We start from the raw sequence: 20,115 nt of genomic DNA, 5'->3' as shown, positions 1-20,115 counted from the left end.
TGTCGACGCCCCACACCTGCTCAGGTCTCCAAGTCGCGTTGTTTTGAGCAATCCCCCTCACGCCGTCCTCGCCGACGAGGCTCGCGACGATGCGCGACTGGGCTCCGTCGTCGATGACGGCTTCGCGCAGCTTCGCGACGCATTTCCCTCTCCAGCTCTCCCAGCTCGCAAACTTGTTGAAGAGGTCCTCGAGTCTCGAATCCATGATGCCTGGCGACGCAGCAACGCGAGTAAAGGCTGCTCATGGCGGTTGGTGGTTAACCGTGTCATCTTCTCGAAAAGCGGGTGGGCAGTCGGACGCATATCAGATCGCTCAGCTGAGAGGCATAGAGCCGCGCACAATACCGCGTGGGACGCGGAATCGCCCCGGACATGGCATCTTATGTGCACCGTAACGGGAAAGGCGCAGCAGCAGGGGGACGGGATCATTGGCTTGGCGGGCATAGTCGTCGAGTCTGTGCCGTTATCTATCGAATGCAGCGTGGGATTGGCACACCACCCAATCGGTGGGTGGAAGGCGCAAGGCTCTGGAAAGGGGGTTCCTTCACCCTTGCGCTGTGGAAAATTGGGGAGAACCCCTGTGCTTAATGTTCAGGTTGCGAACACCGGCGAGGAAACTGCCTCCCTCAGTCCTCGCTCTAGTAGAAAGGCATCCATTGGAAAGCTCACTTTCGGACTTTCCCAGAACTGCAACTAGTACCTACCTTATGGACAATATGTAACTCAGGTCGTTATTAATCATCGCAGTCAACACCAACTCATAATCTCGCTCTGAGGCCACCTTGGATTAGAAGGTAGCAGAAGCTGATTTGGGTTCTAGGTGCACAGAGGAGACTCGGTGTCCTGCTTTGATACATACATCCCTAGGCTACAACGGATTGGGGGACCTCATACCTAAGCCACAACCGGAAACCACCCGCGTGCCCCGGGAAATCGCTCTCGAATCTCGATTCTGTCCTTCAAACCCCGACCAGCTCCATCCTACTGACCTTACCTCAGGTACCAGCTATGCTTTCACGGGCGGGCCAGGTAATAGGCTGTTTCGAACCCTGCATCTCGCGGCGCGTATGGCTGCCTCCAGACTGGTTTCCGGGGTAGCTGTTGCTTCGAAACAATTGGTGCCTCACATCGTACTGTACCTCAACAGTCAACAAGCAGTGCTGGTCCCGGCAGCTTGGTATAGCCGCCCAAGGAGCGCCCCCGACGCAGAGGTGTGCGGCAAGTCACCCAATAAGCACCGCTTCTCCCAACAAAGCCGCAATGGTTGTTACTTATGAAGTGAGCCAAGGAAAGAGTTTTTGCCTTATGAACTGTACAATACCTTATGAAACAGGCGTTGGTCGCCTTCGGCGGCCTGCTTCGGGTTACCCTTCCTTTGCAAGCTAACGAATGTAAACACAAGCTTTAGCGCTGGCAACATCGGGTACTCGCAGTTCGAGTGACACACCAGGCGATTCTTGGGGCACCAGCGAACTTGGAAGGGCACCAACCTTCATGGGGTTACATCGATGCAGGCAACAGTTGGTACCAACTGAAGTTGAGAGCGTACGGTACGGTGATACATAAGGGTGTACCAAACCCCAAGTCGTCGACAATCCAGCCATTCAGCCCTCACTCAATTATCGTGTAACAGACTGTTTGGATAGTCTCTACCCATTCGCTGCTCTAAGCCATAAGGCTCAGCTGACCTACTCTCCCTTCTGCCCGTCTGATTCGCCCAAAATTCATGGATCTCGGCCCTTCCAGCCTGGTGGTAGTACTTTACAATCCCGTATATGGGACCATCAACAACTTGACCGTGAGCACGCCAGCTGTGTTACATCCCTCGCTTACAACGCGTCCGATATTATTGAGCTGACGCTATGGACAGTCATAAGTATCCTCGACTTTACCCAAGTTCTCCCCTTGATAGACCCTACTCGACCTCTCTTCGACCATCCAGTGTCTAGGTACCTAGGCAGAGACTCGACGGGAATGTCCGAAACCCAAATCGGTGCCATGGAAAACCCGGCGCCCTCCAGGGATGATAGTGGTATTGCGGGCCCCAGTAACCAGTTTGGTAGCTCGCAGGTTGGGACGGTCCCTATGTCGAGCGGATCAAGGAACCCTTCCGCCAGTCCCTCGTCAAGTGGAAGCTCGTCGCGGTTTCCTGCTCGCGATTCAGATCCCATCCCATCCATTGAGCATCCACCAGCAGCCCAGGCGGTTCCTCCTGTTATATTTGAGTTTGGGTCCCATGGTACTGCGTCCGAGTTCTCGGTTTCTTTCACGCCAACCTCGTCTGTCTTTGACTCGACCTCATCTTACCATGGATCTGTCCGCACTCGGTCCCAGGACGGCGTTGTCGACCCGGTTGTTGACTTCCTCCACGGATTTCATCTTTCCTCCACAAGAAGTCCGACGCCAGGCCCGTCCACGAACGGCATCAATGCCGCAGTCACCGCAATACCGGCATCCGAGTCATCTGCAAGCCCCAGCCCCTTGGCGTATGGCGGAGGAGCAGCTAGCACGAGGGTCCCAACTACCCCTTTGTCCGGGAGAAGCATACAATGGTCTGCATCACCCTCCCAACAGCTTCTTCTTCCCAACAGCGCAGCTTCACCTGACCGGCCGTCAGACGCCTCGGGTACCAGTGACAATAGACACAGGAGGCCGTCTGCCAGAAACAGGAACCCTCACAATGTGTGGAACGAGGAGCCGCCGGCAGATCGCTTCTTCCAAGCCAGCTTTCAGGAAGCTCTAACTTATGCAAAGTCGCTCATGGCCTGGTTGGTCGGGGTCCTTGAGAGCAGCAATTTGCATCTCGAACCAGACTCGACCATTCGGCTATTACGCCAGCAGGCACAAGAGTTAGCCAGCTTTCAATGCCCTCCCACCCGTACCGTGGGATTTGTGGGAGACTCAGGTGTCGGTAAGCCACCTATCCTTCCATGCTGGCATACTTCTTGGTACTTGCACTGCGACTAGGGTCTTACTTAGAGTTCTCGTAGGTAAAAGCAGCCTCTTGAACTCATTGCTGGACTACAAGAACTTTGCACGAACAGTGAGTTGATCAGTGGCGCTTCGTGATATCTTTCTCTAACGCTTATAAATCCTCAGAGTGGCAACGGCACAGCCGTTACTTGTGTGGTGACGGAATATCGTTACCATGATGAGCCAAACTTCGTTATTGAAATTGACCGGTTCAGTGAAGGAGAACTCAGGCAACAGATTTCCCAACTGGTCCACGCTTACCGGCACAACCATTTCCATTCGTCTGAGTTCCGGGACTCGGACGACAGGAAACACTGGAAAGACCAAGCGAAGCTGGCTCATAACACATTCAAAGCCATGTTTTGCGACAGGTTCTCCCCGGAATTCCTCTCGTCAAACCAATCTGAGGACAACATCGTGAACACGCTCCTCGATTGGGCCCAGGAACTGGGTCCGGCAAACGTCAATCCACGCGAAGTCAGCCCGTCACCCGAGGCCTGCTCTGAGCTCCTGATGCGACTTACCTCGGAAGAGCAATCGCAGCAACATCCACCGGCATGGCCGTACATCAAGAAGATTCGGTTAGTCCAAACTCTTTTTGTTCTCTTTGAGACACGAGTACACTGACTGTCACCGCCAGCGTCTTTCTCAGAGCATACATTCTCAGCAAAGGTCTCGTTCTGGTTGACCTACCAGGTACGGCCAAAAGGAGGCCCAAAGCCACCTTGCCAAGTCACCTAAACTGATCAACAACAGGACTACGTGATCTGAACACGGCGAGGCGAGCCATCACGGAGCGGTACCTGCTCGAATGCAACGAGATCTTTGCGGTTTGCGAATTGAAGAGAGCTATAACGGACGAAGGAGTAGCGACTGTCTTTGACCTTGCAAAGCAGGCGGGGCTCTCCAACGTCTCTATCATCTGCACTAAGGCGGATGTAAGACTAGGCACGAATCTCATTGTGGCTTAGCTGATTGCGATGCAGGTTATCAATCCCGAAGAAGATCAGAGAGACTGGGGTGGCCACAGAGCAATGGAAATTAGACGCTTGTGTGGTTCGATAGCACAGCTTGAGCGCGAGCTCCGTGGGCTGAGGGAGCTGGCTGATGACGGCACAGACGGAGAAGACGAGTCTCCGGCCCGGAATGACCTTTACCGACGCATGGAGATGAAGAGGCAGGTTTCCGTCTTGAACTTTGGAACTCTGTCCACTACTAGTATTTGCTGACCTTACCTAGGAAGAGAATTGAAAGCCTCGAACTGGAGTAAGCAGCGAGCCTGACTTAAGCGCGTGCCAGCAAGTGCAGTGTCCATGTTCAGCGAAACTGACTCTCCTCTTTCCAGACTGAAACAATATAGTATCAGGGAGCGTACCCAAGAAGTAACGTCACGTCTCTCCCGTCAGTACCAAGATGCGATTCCGGGGGGCAATCTGCGCGTGTTCGGTGCGGGAAACTACATGTACTGGGAGCACCGCGACGCCAGGCCGGCCGAGAGAGCACTTCCACTCCTTCAGCTGAGCGGTATCCTAGCCATTCGCAGGCACTGCTTGGGACTTGTCTCAGAGAGCCAACTGCGCATTGCGACCAAGTACATGCAAGAAGAGATCCCAGCCTTGTTGAGCAATATCCAGCTCTGGCTCCAGTCTGGTGCGGGAAGCGAAAGCGCGGAGCACAAGCAAGCCGTTCGGGACACGGTGAATGCCCTGGAGGGCCATCTTCACAGGGTAGGCTAGGCTCGCCCTGCTGTGTTATCGATACAAATATGGGCTGATGGACAAAATCAGGAGCTGAATGGGGGCGCTTCTAGACTCAACAACCTGTCACGGCTACTCATTGACCATTTCCAAGAAAGCATATACCGACGTAAGTAATCTCACAGATGTCCATCATCTGAGAGGCTCTGTCTCTGACTTTCAGGTTTATAGGACGTAGGATTGACGTATGGACTCAGGATGCACTGAATGCTGCTCTGGGATGGAGAGGAGTGAGTACTACCTTGGTTTACAATCATGCCAAGTGGCGAGCACCAGGCCACTTTCCTGGTAATGGAAGTGAAGACTGACAGAGTATACAGATGCATGCCCGTGAGTTACAGCCCGGCTTTTGAGCCAGGTACCTGTTTTCTAAGTCCCCGAATCACTTATTCATACCTGTACATGCAGAATCGTATGCAGCATGCTGCAGGAAGTATGGAGTGCACACAATCCATCCCGGAAGACTCGACGCTCAAAACTGCAACTGGAACCAAGAAGCCATGAGATCCATGTCAAACGGTCTAGCCGAGCCCTGGGCCAACTTCAGTTCTACCATTCAGACTCAGCTTGACGATATCTGCCTCTTTCTGGATCAGACGTTATCCTCGGCAGTCCCCCAACTAGGTCAGTATGGGTTCGAGCACGCCTGGCCTGAGCGGCCACCATGGTTGATGGTAGCGGGATATTACCTAACACTTCCCGGACACAGACCATAGCCAACAGGGTCTGCTTGACTCAGTGCTGCCGGTCCGCCAGGCACTCATATCCCGCAAGCATCTTCTTGTTGGGCAGGTGGAAGACCTTTGCGACAGGTTCGAGACGCAACTGGCGTAAGTCGCCGCATCATTTCACATCCCACCACACTCGCGTACTGACACCAGACTGGAAACAACAGCACGCTTCGCACCGATGCGCTCTCCAGCCTACGAACAGCCTTCTTCGGCCAGGAAATGGAAAGCCCTTATAACCTCGCCATCCGAGAGACAGGTCAGTCCTTCTCTCCTTCACTAGCACACCTAGCTACTACTAGTTGCTCCGGCAGCGACTGACATTCGGCATGTTTTACTGCGCGCAGGAACGGGATGCACGGTCCGCAAGCAGCGCATTATCGAGGGCGCGCTCGGTCAGAACCGGCTGCTCAGTGCTGTGATGGGAAAGTTCCGTGACCGGTTCGGCGAGCTTGCCACGACGCTGCAGGACGACGTAAAACAGGCGGTGGACGAGCATCTGGGTGTGATAAAGGGCACGCTGGATATCATTCGGGACGAGAATGTCGCGCTGGAAAGTGAGAGAGACCCGGAGTTCAGAGAGCGTGTGGGAGACGGGGTTAGGGACGCGATGGAGAAGATGGAGTGGGTTCTGCGCGTGGTTCAGGGCGTGTCATGAGCGATGGACGGTGGCGGCTGAGGCCTGAGGGAATAAAGGGGAGTCTCCAATTGAACAGGGTCAGCAAGCCAGTGAGGCGTGGGACTGTGTCGGCGGGGACGGAGGAAGGTTGAGAGGTTCAACGTGGTGGATTGACAGAGCTACTGAAGAAGGAGGAAATCCAGGGGCCATTTACAGGCCAGAAATAGGGGCAGTATGGCTGGCTGAGATGAGCGTGTGATCCACACGACAGATTGACTCGTTTCGTATGTCAATTTTGCTAAGCAAGGTACAACCCATAGTAGATACACTGGTATGTGATCCTCGACACGCTTTTTGTATCAACTATCAGGGCCGTTTTTGGGACATAGAATATGCCCGGTGGTTGAACCACCCTACCCGGAATGGGCGGGACCTGAACTTCTGAAGTACGGGCCAGAATTGGACCCACATTCTCCTGAGCCAGTGTTTACATACAGTATAAACAACCCACAACGCTAGCGTTTGAATAGGGGTTTTGGTGGCGCTTTAGCGGTCGTTGCCCTGAGCAGCCGTGGCAGCGTAGATCCTTAAGACACGGCAGTTCCCATTTTCCATCACCAACTGGGCAGGTCACTCTCGGTTGTCTCCAAAACCTGGAATTCGTCGGCTACTGTTCTAATAACTGAGACTTTCAAGGTTCTGCTACATTTTCATTCCCCGAAATGCCCTACGACGATATCATTCGCAACGGTTTCAGATGTTCGTTCGGCCGATTTTACGCGCGGCATTGCGTCGAACGCGTTGACAGTTCCAGCTTGAAGTCCATGTTTCTCCCGCGACTGACAGGAGGGTGTCCTTCCGAGGACTTTGTCCGCGGTCAGTTGCAACATTATGGCGTGGATTATGATGAGAAGGACTTCACGGGGAATGGCACCCGGTTGATGAAAAAGGTGCTCCAGGCCGGCAAGGTGCGACACTCGACCCCTCGTGTTCTGCCCTCCGAGGGCAGTTCTCGTCACCATTTCGGCATAGTGCTCCATTACTGACTTGAATGTAATCCAGTGCGATAAAGTCCCCAATCATATTGCGCAGCTACGATTACAGATGCACATGGAGTGGCTCGAACAACTGTCCGAGGAAGAACTTTCGGGCCACCCAGAGTGGATCATGGAAAAGTATATCGTTGATGGCTCAGGCAAACCGGATCCAGCAAAGACAACCAAGGTCGTCGGTATTCCCTACCCTCTGGACAGTGAGTACCGCGCAGGGCAACTCAGTCAAGCTGCCCGGCGGGTTAGTGGCCTACGCCAGGCTACAGGATGAGGCTCTACCCAAACCATCTACTTGGGCTGGGATCGTAATGCGGTGGAAAAGGCGGCCAAGGACCATGCTGCCAAAGAAGAACGAGCGGAACGGGCAAAGGCAGCCGCACGGGAAGAAGAGCGAGCTTCAAAGCACAGAAAATATCTTGCCAACGCAAAAATGCTCACGCCAGACTACAGGGCACCTTCCCCCATTGGACACTATATCGTCGACTGCGACGAAATCGAGAGAAACTGGCCTGACTTGTCTCAAGACATGACGCTGGCTATCCATGGAACCCCCAACCACGGCATATACCAGGCCAGCTTCGATTTTGGCGTCAGCAAGGGAGTTAATGATACTAGGCTGCGTCGAACGCGTCCTCGACAATCGATTCTGTGCAGAGCGAGAAGAAGACACTATCTACGACGATGAATTCGACGACGAGGAAGATGACGATGAATTCGACGACGAGGAAGATGACGATGAATTCGACGACGAGGAAGATGACGATGAATTCGACGACGAGGAAGATGACGATGAAGACGAGGACGAGGAAGATGACGATGAAGACGAGGACGAGGACGAGGACGAAGATGTGGACGATGAAGAAGATGATAGCCAAGATGAGAGCGCAGATGATACACCTGCTGTGGGCTCTAAGAGGAAGATCCCGCTATGGAAGACCAAGGCTACCAACAAGCTGCCTCGCGGACGGCCCCTGAAAAAGGCAAGGGTAACCGGGGCTGGCAGATCTGCGAAATACTTTGTGCGCCTGAAATCTCGTGAATACCGAACAGGGATGATTTATCCGAGGCCACAGAAAGGGACGATTAGATTCAGCGGACCCGATCTCTCTAGCTTTACCGGAGAAGTCGACATCAGTGGCATTGACCGGGGAATCTTCTTCAAAGCGCGTAAGATCTCTGCTGTCCCGCAGAGACCGCGCAATTCATGGGATAACTATTCTGAAGCTGCCTATGAGCGTGCTCGAGTTGATCGCTGGAGGTAGGTTGTCTGTACTAGGAAGGGGTGCGGATAGAGTTCGAAAAACCCCATGAAGAGAATCGAGTGATACTGCAGTTGCATCAATCGAACCGCTAAACGTCATTCAGAGACAACGCAGCTTTAGAATGTCACCTCAGCGTCTCAGTAATGACAAACATCTTTAACCACCGTTCCAAAAGGCAACATCGAACTCACTACTATTGTGTACACTTGCCTATATGAGCTTTAACCTAATGATGTCGACCAAAGGCAACAGTTAGCTTTGAAACTTCTTGTGCAACACCTCAAATCAAGCAGATCCATCGAAGTGAACATACCTAGGTAAATACCTACGTACGTAGAGGACGACCCACCCTTGAATGGTAACGGATTTATCCAAGAGCCCAAGGGATTCCGATAGAGTCTTGTCAAGTCAGTTCAGTTCTCTCTCTCCTTGGGCTTCTTTCTCGTTTGGTCTCCCCAAACCTTGATTTGTCAGCATTGAATCGAAGATTCGTCGACAGCGCCACGGTGTGTTGCTGACCCGTTTTCGTATTGTGTTCCTGTCTTGGCCCCTGATTTCTAAGCGCCAAGACGTTAACAACACAACTCTTGGGCTCGCTTGAGCTCCACGAAAGGAACTCAAGAGAGCAAACATCCACCATTTCAGCTTGGCGATTTGCATGATTAGTATAACATCGAAACAATGTCCCTTCGGCGTGACTCACTGACGAACTTTGTTCTCACATCTGCAGGAACGACTAGAGAAGGCCTGATGGCCAAGGCTGAGGCTCGACGCCAACGCGAAGGGGACCTCCTTTCAGGGTAGCAATCGCGTGGGATGATTGAAGGCGATGCCTTCTACTTCGAGGAGAGTAAACACCAAGAAGAGATGTTTAGTGATCATCCCGATCTTCTTCAGGTCTGGACAAGCAGAATGGTCAGGCTATGATAAAAGCAGTCGAGTATAATAACATGCTTCTTGCCTCTTCCATCAAACTCTTGACCAGATCATCCTCAGCAGTGAACCAACGATCATCAACATCCAGAGGTTGTATCAACACCACCATCTTTCACTCAAAGAACTTTTTTTGCCAAACACCTCCAAACACAAAATGGCCATCACCGTCACCTCCATCGGCATCGGCAACATGGGCGCGGCCCTCGCCAACGCCCTGCTCAAATCAGGCAACGTGAACCTCACAATCTGGAACCGCACCGCGTCCCGGCCGCAGGTTCAGTCACTCATCTCGGCAGGAGCCACCTTCGAGCCCTCACTCGCCACGGCCCTGAGTAAGAGTGATATCATCCTCTTCTGCGTGCTCGACTACAGCGTCATCTCCACCGTGCTCTCGCAGCTCGACACCAAAGACAGCAAGCCCTTCGCCGGCAAGACCATCCTCAACCTGACCAACGGCACGCCCAAGCAGGCGCGCGAGATGGAGGCACACTGCAAGTCCGCCCTGGGCGCGGCGGCCTACTTTGACGGCGGCGTCATGGTCACGCCGCAGCTGGTCGGCACGCCGGCCGCGTTTGTCGTGCTCTCGGGCGAGACCGAGGAGAAGTACAAGGCCAGTCTCGAGGCGTCGGGCCTTCTGAAGCCCGTCGGCGGAGTGCTGTATGTCGCTCAGGACCCTGGCGCGGCGAGCCAGGTCGACTGCGCGGCGCTCGCGAGCATGTTCGGCATGTTCATCGGCGCGTTTACGGGGATTGGGTTGATCAAGAAGCTCAAGGCGGCCGATGAGGATGGTGCGGGTGTTGCCAAGGCTAAGCCGCTGGTTGATAAGGTCATGATCCCCCTTTTGACCGCGCTGGTTCCCTACGTGGGGTTGCTGGCTGAGCAGATCGACCAGGAGCGGTGGATGGATGATCTGGGGAATCCGCTCGCTATGCAGGCTGAGGGGGTCAGGAACATTTTGCAGTCGTGTGAGGATGAGGGGGTTGATGGGACGGGGTTGAAGTTCCTCTACCAGCTCATGGAGCGGGCTGTGAAGGATGGGTTTGGGCCCGGCGGCGTGGCTGCTGTGGCTAAGTATATCATTTAGTAGGCGCGGAAGAGGTCGGTTGGTTGGAATGTGAGGGTTTCTGGGAGATCTGATGTAGATAGTTTCGTGGCAACAGTAAACAGACAATGTTGGACCATCAACGGCCTCAATACAGTACCTTGATGACAGACCCCCAGCCCCGGGACGCATCATTCATTTCCCCTCAGCACGAACATGTCTCCAATCCATCCAAACGCCCTTGTGAGCCTCCTTCCCATCCTTCTAGCCATAGTAAACGGGATCTTACCCCGAGGATGTGGCTGGTGGAACTGGATTCTGGTCTGGCTTTCGGTATCCAATCTCTGGAATTGCCACGCGGATCCGTACAGCTTCTCCGCAGAGAATATGCCTGTGGATGTCATGGCGTAGATAGAGTCCTGCCAAGACACCTCACCCCGTGTTGACGTGACTCCCGGGTTGAAGAAAAGCGTGCGAAAGACCTTGAGCGCGCGCGAATCGACTCGAATGGGCGTCGGCTCGGCTTTCTTGTCAACATTTTCGTCGGGTACAGGCGTCAGTATTGTGTCTTTCGCTTCTCCCTTTGTTTTCGTCTTGACCTTCGCCGTCGTGGCGACCTTTTGTTTGGGTGCCGTCTCTCCGGAGAAATACAGTGTCGACAGCGGTCGGACCAGCGACTCAACGCTAGTGCTAGCATCATTCCGTTGCGATTGTTTCTTCGTGATGGTGGCATTATCCACCCACTCAGGGGTACGCTGTAGCATGCGGTTCTCGGACAAGAGAGACCGCACGGCAGTACCCTCCAACGGTTACAGTTGAAGTCTACTATCTCATCAACAGCACGCCAAAACTCATCCAGATTCTGCTCCGCGCGACGTAGAGCTTCGACGTTCTCTTTGGTTCGGCGCTTCTCGGATGGGTAGAAGAAACGCCTGTCTGATGTCTCTGCGAGATGCGCAATGCGCGTAAAGTTCTTCTCCTTGATCCCTCCAATCATGGATACAAGCGGCTTTTCCCAGGCGGCGTATCTTTCCTTGATGGCCTCTATCTTCTCCACCTCGGCCGACTCGAATGCTCGAGCCCAGGGTTGGTACTGGTTAACCTGAGCCATACATTGAGCGATAATGGAAGCATTACTAATGACTTCGGCAATGCGTGAGGAGATCAAGTCTGCAGCCTGTGGTTCAGCCTGTATAAGTCGCTCCAGCTCATCCAAGACCAATGGCATTTGGGCGAAAAACAGAGTTTCGCTGTCCTCCCAGAGCGTCCTAAGAAGCCATATCACTTGTTCTTCGACTTTGGTCGGCGTGGCTCCAGGCCTTGGCGCGACCTCAAACATCACTCGAGCGGCGGTGGCGTTCGCCGGCGGTTTGCGAACGAAGAAGCGGCGCAACGGGGGAGAGCCGACGGCGCTGTAACGGAGCACGCCTAAGGGCTCTTTAGCTGCCTGACCCAGGAGATGGCGAAAGGTCAGGAGGCCGTCAAGAAAGTCCTCGGGCAGGTCTTTGGCCGGTGAGAGGGTTGGGGCGTATTTGTCGTGCAGCAGACGCAGCTTTTTCGCTTGACGGTGAAGCTCTGTGAAGAACTCGAGCTCGGCGTAGGCCTCAAGCACAAGGTTTGGAATTGCTCGCGCCATGACGACTGGGCCTACGCCAGGGCGAAGCGCCGGATGGATGTTGCCTTTAGTATCCTTGAGCATTTCGATGCTGTTGTCCCGAATCTCGAGGATTTTATCGGCGAAATAATCGGGCTCTTCTCGCAACGCCCATATGTGATCCTTGGCGGCAGATACTCTGGCCTCGAGAAGCAGTTCCATGCGTTTGAAATCGATGCGGGATGGTAGTCGATATGGTGCTTCTGCGGCCATGACGACAAGGGACTCAAAGCCGTTGGCCTCCACCTCGGTCTTCAGATGAAGTTCGGGTTGTACAGGATATGTTTCGGATGTCAACCTGTCCTCTGGTATGTCGTGAAGGATGACTCTGACAAAGTCAAGTAGAAACCTCAGGATTCGCTCCTGAGTCTCAAGTACCAGAAGGCCATCCCCAGGAAGGAACTGCTTCTGAGTGTGCATCCACTCAAAAGCGTCCGGGTGATCATCCCAGGCTATCAGCTCGCCGTATTTCGCAGGATCCGTAGCGCCATTGAGAATCATCACATATTCATTCAGGTAAACGGGCTGGATGGCATGAGTGACCTTGCCAAAGTGGTTTGCGGTACTGTCGGTGGCCGCGAAGTGGGACGGATGGTGACGAGCGCGTGCATTCAGAAGCAGTAAAAGACTCTTGGGCTTTGAGAGATCCTCCTGGTTGATGTATGGCCACACGAAGGCCTCGCGGTATTTCGTTCCTCGGACGCGTTGCTCCTTGGTCTCCTTGCGGAAGGCCTCAAAGTCCGGACGGTGAACGGCAGACATGCCAGGCCAGCATTCTAGCAGTATCTTGCGTTTCTGCTGTCCGGATTTCTTCAGCCATCGCTTCTGGATGGTTTCCTCGTGACGCGTCACAATGGCGTGCAAAGAGTTAAATGTCTTGTGGATGATTCGCGATCTTTCCCGAGCTTCCTTGCGGACGTCGCCGGGTGATTCATACGCCGGAATGGGAAAGCCAGGCCCCAATAACTGGGCAAAATGGCTGGGATCATTGAAATCGAGCGTATTTAGGTCAAGATCATTGGGGAGATTGAGATTTCTGACAAGGAGTCGACTTCGTAAGGCATATTCAAATGAGCCATGGCAGGTTCGTGGCTATTCAGGTTGAGTTAAAGAAAATATCAATGATAACAATGGAATATCAGGGTTGGAATTGTGTTTGAGTTTGGGCAGAACTTGGGTTGTAGTCGTCCCCGGCGTGAAACGCGGTTGCCACTGCCCCTCAGCGCCTTACCCCGCCTTCCCACCTGTGCGTGCCCCACATAGGTGCCCCATGGAAAGCACCGGCCGCTACAGAAAGACCACAATTTTCTCGTTTGGACTACCGTAAAAACTCGCCAAATCCGTCCTCTTCTACTGCGCGTACCAAAGCCAGGCGACGTATCTCATGGCTCAGTCCTCTTTGGCATCCTAACTGTAAGGTTTTGAACCACTGCAGGCCAGTTGCAAGCCGGCTTCCTGGGATTGGTCGGTTGTCTTGGGTACGCGCAGTAGAAAAGGACGGATTTGGCGAGTTTTTACGGTATCCTTCCCGTCGCCCGATTACATGTGTTTTATGCTCGAACTCCCCATCCTTCTATTAGCCACTATCAACATCACGCAAATACATGATATTTGCCGTCGACAAAGGTGATGTAATACGGTAAGTCTTCACCTCCCTGCGCCAGGTGCAGGAACATTTCGGCGTGAGAATCACCCCCTGGATTAGGGCCCATCGGCTTTCCTTCGGCAGTCCGCTCCTCGGCATAGAAGAACCTGATTCAGTCAGCATCATGTGCCCGAAGTCGAGCACAGCAACTAGCAATTGCTACCAGTAGCTGTTCGGAGTGGCACCACTCACCGCCAGCCTTTCTTCTTGTACAGCAAGTCGGCAGCTCCAACCCAGTATGCCGCGCCGGCCTTGCCAATGCCAAGGGTGGTGAGATCCGGGTTAGGCGCAATGACCTTCGACAGGATATTGCCCGTCATAATGAAGCGTTTCTTCTCTGCATCATCAGCCCCAGCAGCCCAGGCCTTGAAGCATTCGCCCGCCGCAACAAAGGGGCTGGTGACCATAAGTGCAAGGTCCTTCTCAAACGTCTCGAGGGGGACGCTGAAGATGTTGTCCTTGTCCGGGGAGGGCGTCAGGCTGGCCGCGTTCCAGATGACGACGCTCGGGTAGGCGCCCCACGTCCTCTGCACGGCTTCAAACGCGCGGGAGATCTGGGAGGGCTGCGAGAGGTCGGCGCGGACGGCCAGCGTTGTGCCGTCGGAAGACGGAACGGGCGGGTCTGCTGCGTTGCGAGATACGGTGGCCACCCGGTAGCCGGCCCCGGCGAACTTGCGGACCAGCGCGGCGCCGATGTTTGCACCAGCTCCGAAGATGAGGGCGGTTGGTTTTTGTGAAGCCATGATGATTGCTAGAAAACGGAGATTGGATAGAGGCGGAGGGCTGGTCTTGGTTTCTTCAAGCTGCTGTCGACTCCAGGAACAGGTACCGGACTACTAGTGAGTACTTGATCTCCGTTGTTCTCTTATACTGGAGCGCTGCGTCAATCATCAGCGGCCAGAAGAAGCAGGACGCGGTGAATTTGTCATCAGGCCATCATTACGAACTGGCGTAATCTGATTACAAAGACACCTGTCGAGTTCTATCCCTCATAGACCCATCTTGATGTTTCCTTACAACGCAGGATCCACTAACCACCCGGCTGCATCACACTACTGCGCATGTAGGTAGATTTTGCGGAACTCCGCCGAGCCCCGCTTCGATCTATCGTATGTCCGCATTGATGCATATCTTGGATGATTCAGCGCCCTCGACAACGGTTGATCCCATTGGCCGTGATGATTGATGATCTATGTTGCTAACTGACAGCGTAGGATCGCTCAAAGCTTTGGAGTTCGGTTCATTAGGTCTAGGCTCGACTGCATGGGTTCATGTTTACAGCTCCCGGGCCATCCAGTCTTCTATCACATCTTTACCCCTGTAGGTAACAGCCATCATAACGCCAAACTCGTCTACATTTGCCGGATCCGCGCGCCCTACAATCTGGGAGAAATTCATTCGGCTAACCCATCCAGGATCAGTCTCATTAACAGCGCGCTGCCATTGCCCTGGTGTCTTGGCCGCCCACAGCCGGGACCCGCTGGTGAAGGACATGTCGGTGACGACGGGCCCGAGACGGCAGTACCCCTGCTTTGCCATGGCGTAGATGCCGCGGATCACGAAGGAGATGATGATGGTGCGCCGCACACTCTCGCTGAACAACCAACGCCGCCACCTAGTCGACATCGAGGAGGCGGCATCGTCACCTGCATGCAGGTGCAAGTCTGCGCCCTGGAAGATGTCTCCGCCTACCCGGGCCTGGAGCGCGGCTGTCCATGCCGCCTGCACCGGCTCGACGGCTTCGGCTAGCGCCCGCTGGCGGATGTCACCATCAAAGAGGCGGATCATCTGGTAGATAAGCAGGGCCTGCAGGGCGGCCAGTTGCCTCAGGATGGTCCAGTTGCTCTGGTCCGGGCTGTACAGCAACGCGTTGGTCTTGGTCTCGACCAGCTGCATGATCAGGTCGCTGTTGGCCTCGTTCTTGGCAATGTAGGCTGCTGAGACGGCGAAGGCATCCTGGAGGGCCGGCGGCAACCCAGATAATAAACTGGAATTGCTACCGCCGTACTGACCGTACAGCGACGGATGGATGAAGGGCGTGGTCGCCTCAACCACCCAGCGGTGCGGCCAGGCGCGGTACTGGCTCACACAGTAAACCATGCTCGGGCGTGAAATACTGGTGTTGGCGGGGCCGCTGGCGTTGAAGAAGATGGGCCATGGGTTGTCGCCATAGTCGGACACAACGGGGACCCAAGTCCCTGTTGACCCTGTGCCAGCACTGTTGCTCGCACTAGTAGTATTACTAGTACTGCTACCGCCCCCAAGCGCATTCAGCCCATGCAAAAAGTCCTGAAATGCTGACATCCCGTTGCCGGCGAGGCCGACGGGCTCGGCGGCGGGCAACACATCTGTGAAGTACGGTACCGAGGTAGCGTGGTGGTAGCTAACATCATAGTCACCGTTGTAGTAAGCGCCGGATGCGGGCACATCGGCGACCGCTCCGAGTCCTGCTGCGGGTATCAGGTTCCGATCCGGCCGGATTGGTTCAAGTTCGTGTTGTGCCTCATCATTCATGGCCAGGGGAAGTTGGGGAAGCTCGTAGCGGCAAATCGCTATACCTCTTTGCTGGCACCGCCCGCAGCGAGGGAGCTGTTCGTCACAGCGTCGCTTCGCTCGCTTGCAGGCGGTACATGCCCGCCGGCGGGAGATGGCGGGCGGCATGGGTAAGAACCGGACAGGGTGATCGCCAAGGGAACTAGAAAACAAGCTCGCTGCCTTTCGGTATTCCTGATATCTTGGCCGAGCAAGATGGAGTGCGTCATGTAAATAGTACTCCACATACACCGCCCCTATCGGTGGAAGTCCGCTTATCTTCAACTTATACCATCCCGATCCCGGCACATCCTATGATTCCCCGCACCGGAATCCTACATAAGCTAACTCTCGCCCGCGGGATCTAGACCTACGTACTCAGCAAAATGCAAACCGCTTACTCAGTGTCATTGTTGCCGCGTTTCATTGATGTCATCTGGTGCTGCAGCCATGATCTACTATCACATCATGGGTACCATTGTTAGGCGATCTGGAACACAGTCGAGTCATCCGTCTTTTGGAATATAATAAAAGTCGACACTGAGAACTTGTACGGACTGACCGTCGGTCCAAGTCCCATGACATAGACAAACATCTGGCACTTGAAATACCTGAAGCCACCCCTGAGTCTTCAAGTTGCCATCCAATTGCTCTCCCACGTCACAGAATCTCCCAGCAGACTAAGCCAACAACAACATCACAAGATGGCCAAGGTCACCCCGGCCGGAGAGAACGCAGAGCCCCAACTGCGCAATGAAGCTGCCCACGGCGTGTGTTTCTACACGCCAGCTCAAGACCCTTCAGCCGGAACCGCCGCGTCGCCTCAGCCAAGTGGAAAGCCAGTGCCCAAGCTGTTCACTCCGCTCCAAATACGCGGCATGACAATGCAGAACCGCATCATGGTCAGCCCCATGTGCCAGTACAGCGCTCACGAGGGCTTCCACACCATGTGGCACACCACTCATCTGGGCGGTATTATCCAGCGCGGAGTATGTCCCTGTTATGCTCCTTTCTATCTTTCAGCCCAGCTAACCGATATCCTCACAACTGCAGCCAGGCCTCACCGTAGTCGAAGCAACCGCGGTGCAAGCCAACGGGCGCATCACACCCGAAGACTCCGGCCTCTGGCTCGACGCGCACATCGACCGGCTGCGCGAGCACGTCGCTTTCGCCCACAGCCAAGGACAAAAGATCGCCATCCAACTCTCCCACGCGGGACGCAAAGCCTCCACCGTCGCGCCCTGGCTAAGCAGAGGCTCCACCGCAACCCGCGAGGCAGGCGGATGGCCCGACGACGTCGTAGCACCAAGCGCGGTGGCGTACGACGCGCACCACCCTTCGCCGCGGGAGATGTCCCTGGACGAAATCGAGCAGGTCAAGGCTGATTTTGTCGCTGCCGCCCGCAGGGCTGTCAAGGCAGGGTTTGACGCGGTTGAGATCCACGGTGCGCACGGGTATTTGCTGCATCAGTTTGTGAGCCCGGCGTCGAATCGCCGGACGGATCGGTACGGTGGGGAGTTTGACAGCCGGGTGCGGTTGGCGTTGGAGGTTACCGAGATGGTGCGGGAGGCGATTCCGGAGAGTATGCCGCTTATGTATAGGATTAGTGCGACGGACTGGTTGGAGGAGGATGATGAGGTGGGGCCGGGGTGGACGGTGGAGGATAGTATCCGGCTGGTCCCGCTGTTGGCGGAACGGGGGGTTGATGTGCTCGATGTGTCGACCGCGGGGAACCATCCGAGGCAGAAGATCAAGGGCGGGCCGGCGTACCAGGCCCCCTTTGCCATGGCCATCAAGAAGGCGGTGGGGGATAAGATGCTTGTTGGCACGGTGGGTGCTATCACGACGGGCACGTTGGCTGAGGAGCTGGTGAGTGGTGGTCCGGATCCTGACAAGGCGTTGGACTTTGTGGCGGCCGGCAGGATGTTTCAGAAAAATCCTGGACTGGTGTGGGCTTGGGCTGAGGAGCTGCAGACGTCCATCTACCTGCCTAAGCAGATCGGCTGGGGCTTTGGCGGGCGGACTAGCAAACCCAGTCACCACTGAGACAGCGCGGATGCTTGGTAGTACTAGTGCTGACTGCTTACCTGGCTGGAATCTCCTGGAGTATGTAGTAGACGCAAGCCTGGGGTTTAAGGGGTCCTTGAATCCCGTCAGGACGCTGCCTGGGTGGGTACTAGTAGATGTCTATTATATCCTGAAATAGCTGCAATTACTCAGGCTTAGAGTACAGAACTGATATCCTGTTGGTGATGATCCCCGCTTCCCTTCTATTATGTCCACACCTTCTTCTCTCCCCCACCCCTGAGAATCGGCTACCCCCTAGTGTTGAGCCACCCAGGCCTCGTAATGGTCACGCAGCATTTCCTCGACCGGCCTGTACTTGATCCCAAACTCCTTGGTACCACGCGAATTATCCAGCGAGAAGTCGATCCCCCAATTTCTCGTTACCCACATCTGCGACACGCCAGCAAAAGGCGCGAAAAGGCGAAACACCAGCGCCGGCAAAGTCCAGGTGGGCAGAACCAGCGGCTTGCTGTGAAGCCGTTTGAAAGACTTTGACAAATCCAGACACGACGTCGTCTTGCTCTCGGCAACGATGTATCTCCCCTTGGCCTCCGGCACCTCGGCGGCTCTGACATGAGCTGCCGCTACATCCCGCACGTCCACCACTGCCCACGACAGAGCGGGCACACCTACCATCAGCAACCCACTGAGCAGCTGGTCTATGAGCGCAAGACTGCCCGAGTCTGAAGCAGGGGATAGCGACGGCCCCAAGACCAGACCCGGGCAGATGACTACCAGATCCCAGCGGTCTTGGGATTCAGCTATCTTCCAAGCTTCTTTCTCTGCCAGTGTCTTGGAATACTGGTACGCGTTGTGTGAGATGCTGCTCGTTGTGTTCCAGCAGCCCTCATGCAACGTTGCGTTTTCATACTGCAGCACATCGGCCGCGTCCCCGTACATGGCACCGACTGCTGGGTCGTTAGAATTGAAGCTGTACGGAGTAGCATAGACAATTTGTGTCAAGTCCCTGTAACGCACCTGATGAAGTCAGAACGACCCTCTTCACGCTCTCAGTCTTGTTCACAGACTCGAGGACATTGCGGGTGCCCTCAAGCGCCGGTTGGATGAGGTCAGTGTCCGGGTTCTTTACTCTGTCCGGCACCAAAAAGGGCGAGGCGACGTGAATGACAGTGGAGCAGCCTTGCATTGCCTCGGTGAAAGAGTCGGCGACAAGCAGATCTGCCGCAAAGAGCCGCAGTTTGCCTGGGTGCTTGTCGGCGAGGGATTTCAGGGGCTGGGCCTTGGTCCCGTTTTGCAGGTTGCGTACCGTGGCATGGACGGTCCATCCAGCCTCAAGCAGGCTGTTGACGACATGCAGGCCGATGTAGCCGCTGCCGCCCGTGACAAGAGCTGTGCGAGCCGGCATCGTCGCGGTTGGATTCTGATGTTGACAGTTGACGTTGTCACCAGTGCACGTGAAAAGGTAGAGTTCCACCTGTCTAACGGCGAACGTCTAGTGCTTACTGTGTAGGAGGAAATGGGAGATGACAGGGGATCCCTGCTGGTAACTCATGATCGTTGTCACCCTGAAGATAGGGGCTCAGGGGGGATTGTTTATCTAGGTCTAACGGCCGTCGATAAACTCCAATCCTACATAACACCAACTTGCCGCGCCCGATTTTCCCTTTCGAGTTGCCCTCCATGTACTCGTCAGGAGCTTCAAAATCGCATCTGACCCACTGCTTCGCAGAGGGTCAGGACGGTTGATTCGCGAAAAACGGTTGATTCGCGAAAATACACCACTACATGCCCTACCATACAAATTTGTTAGCGAACCAATGTTATACCGTCTTCTTGCATCTATATTGCTTGCATGCATGCATATTATTTCGGACCGCGCCAGATATA

At 54.8% G+C, this 20,115-nt stretch overlaps 8 protein-coding genes across 8 annotated transcripts; 4 read left to right on the top strand and 4 right to left on the bottom strand.

Annotated features, from left to right (window-relative positions):
- Positions 1-1,998: 1,998 nt before the first annotated feature.
- N656DRAFT_800403 (uncharacterized protein) lies at positions 1,999-6,116 on the top strand (the record flags this gene model as incomplete). The annotated part of the gene is made up of 15 exons (XM_064818006.1): positions 1,999-2,911; positions 2,991-3,043; positions 3,100-3,554; positions 3,614-3,669; positions 3,730-3,911; positions 3,960-4,154; positions 4,217-4,239; positions 4,319-4,700; positions 4,761-4,839; positions 4,902-4,960; positions 5,051-5,060; positions 5,139-5,354; positions 5,440-5,560; positions 5,626-5,717; positions 5,806-6,116. 15 exons carry the CDS (start codon positions 1,999-2,001, stop codon positions 6,114-6,116), a joined length of 3,147 nt encoding a protein of 1,048 aa, XP_064667725.1.
- A 546-nt stretch (positions 6,117-6,662) lies between these two features.
- Positions 6,663-8,391, top strand: N656DRAFT_758203 (uncharacterized protein; the record flags this gene model as incomplete). Its single annotated transcript, XM_064813173.1, has 5 exons — positions 6,663-7,045; positions 7,140-7,374; positions 7,402-7,758; positions 7,859-7,977; positions 8,044-8,391. The coding sequence occupies exons 1-5, from the start codon at positions 6,800-6,802 to the stop codon at positions 8,389-8,391; spliced, it is 1,305 nt and encodes a 434-aa protein (XP_064667724.1). The 5' UTR covers positions 6,663-6,799.
- Positions 8,392-9,481: 1,090 nt separating this feature from the next.
- On the top strand, positions 9,482-10,411 carry N656DRAFT_770525 (uncharacterized protein; the record flags this gene model as incomplete). Its single annotated transcript, XM_064813786.1, has 1 exon — positions 9,482-10,411. The coding sequence occupies one exon, from the start codon at positions 9,482-9,484 to the stop codon at positions 10,409-10,411; it is 930 nt and encodes a 309-aa protein (XP_064667723.1).
- Positions 10,412-10,560: 149 nt separating this feature from the next.
- On the bottom strand, positions 10,561-13,176 carry N656DRAFT_838666 (uncharacterized protein; the record flags this gene model as incomplete). Its single annotated transcript, XM_064818874.1, has 3 exons — positions 13,065-13,176; positions 11,196-13,002; positions 10,561-11,139 (listed from the first exon to the last, which is right to left on the bottom strand). The coding sequence occupies exons 1-3, from the start codon at positions 13,100-13,102 to the stop codon at positions 10,561-10,563; spliced, it is 2,424 nt and encodes an 807-aa protein (XP_064667722.1). The 5' UTR covers positions 13,103-13,176.
- A 229-nt stretch (positions 13,177-13,405) lies between these two features.
- On the bottom strand, positions 13,406-14,480 carry N656DRAFT_782193 (short-chain dehydrogenase/reductase SDR). Its single transcript, XM_064815718.1, has 2 exons — positions 13,861-14,480; positions 13,406-13,775 (listed from the first exon to the last, which is right to left on the bottom strand). The coding sequence occupies exons 1-2, from the start codon at positions 14,409-14,411 to the stop codon at positions 13,616-13,618; spliced, it is 711 nt and encodes a 236-aa protein (XP_064667721.1). The 5' UTR covers positions 14,412-14,480; the 3' UTR covers positions 13,406-13,615.
- Positions 14,481-14,943: 463 nt separating this feature from the next.
- On the bottom strand, positions 14,944-15,972 carry N656DRAFT_714563 (uncharacterized protein; the record flags this gene model as incomplete). Its single annotated transcript, XM_064811985.1, has 1 exon — positions 14,944-15,972. The coding sequence occupies one exon, from the start codon at positions 15,970-15,972 to the stop codon at positions 14,944-14,946; it is 1,029 nt and encodes a 342-aa protein (XP_064667720.1).
- Positions 15,973-16,885: 913 nt separating this feature from the next.
- N656DRAFT_758194 (FMN-linked oxidoreductase) lies at positions 16,886-18,246 on the top strand (the record flags this gene model as incomplete). Its single annotated transcript, XM_064813172.1, has 2 exons — positions 16,886-17,189; positions 17,254-18,246. Exons 1-2 carry the CDS (start codon positions 16,905-16,907, stop codon positions 18,244-18,246), a joined length of 1,278 nt encoding a protein of 425 aa, XP_064667719.1. The 5' UTR covers positions 16,886-16,904.
- Positions 18,247-18,368: 122 nt separating this feature from the next.
- Positions 18,369-19,758, bottom strand: N656DRAFT_758192 (NAD dependent epimerase/dehydratase). The gene is made up of 2 exons (XM_064813171.1): positions 19,246-19,758; positions 18,369-19,175 (listed from the first exon to the last, which is right to left on the bottom strand). The coding sequence occupies exons 1-2, from the start codon at positions 19,631-19,633 to the stop codon at positions 18,523-18,525; spliced, it is 1,041 nt and encodes a 346-aa protein (XP_064667718.1). The 5' UTR covers positions 19,634-19,758; the 3' UTR covers positions 18,369-18,522.
- Positions 19,759-20,115: the final 357 nt, after the last annotated feature.

Source organism: Canariomyces notabilis, assembly GCF_033297395.1.
Source record: "Canariomyces notabilis strain CBS 508.74 unplaced genomic scaffold N656scaffold_21, whole genome shotgun sequence".
Lineage (NCBI taxonomy): Eukaryota > Fungi > Ascomycota > Sordariomycetes > Sordariales > Chaetomiaceae > Canariomyces > Canariomyces notabilis.
Note: the sequence above shows the minus strand (reverse complement) of the source record. Positions and strands in the feature narration are given on the sequence as shown.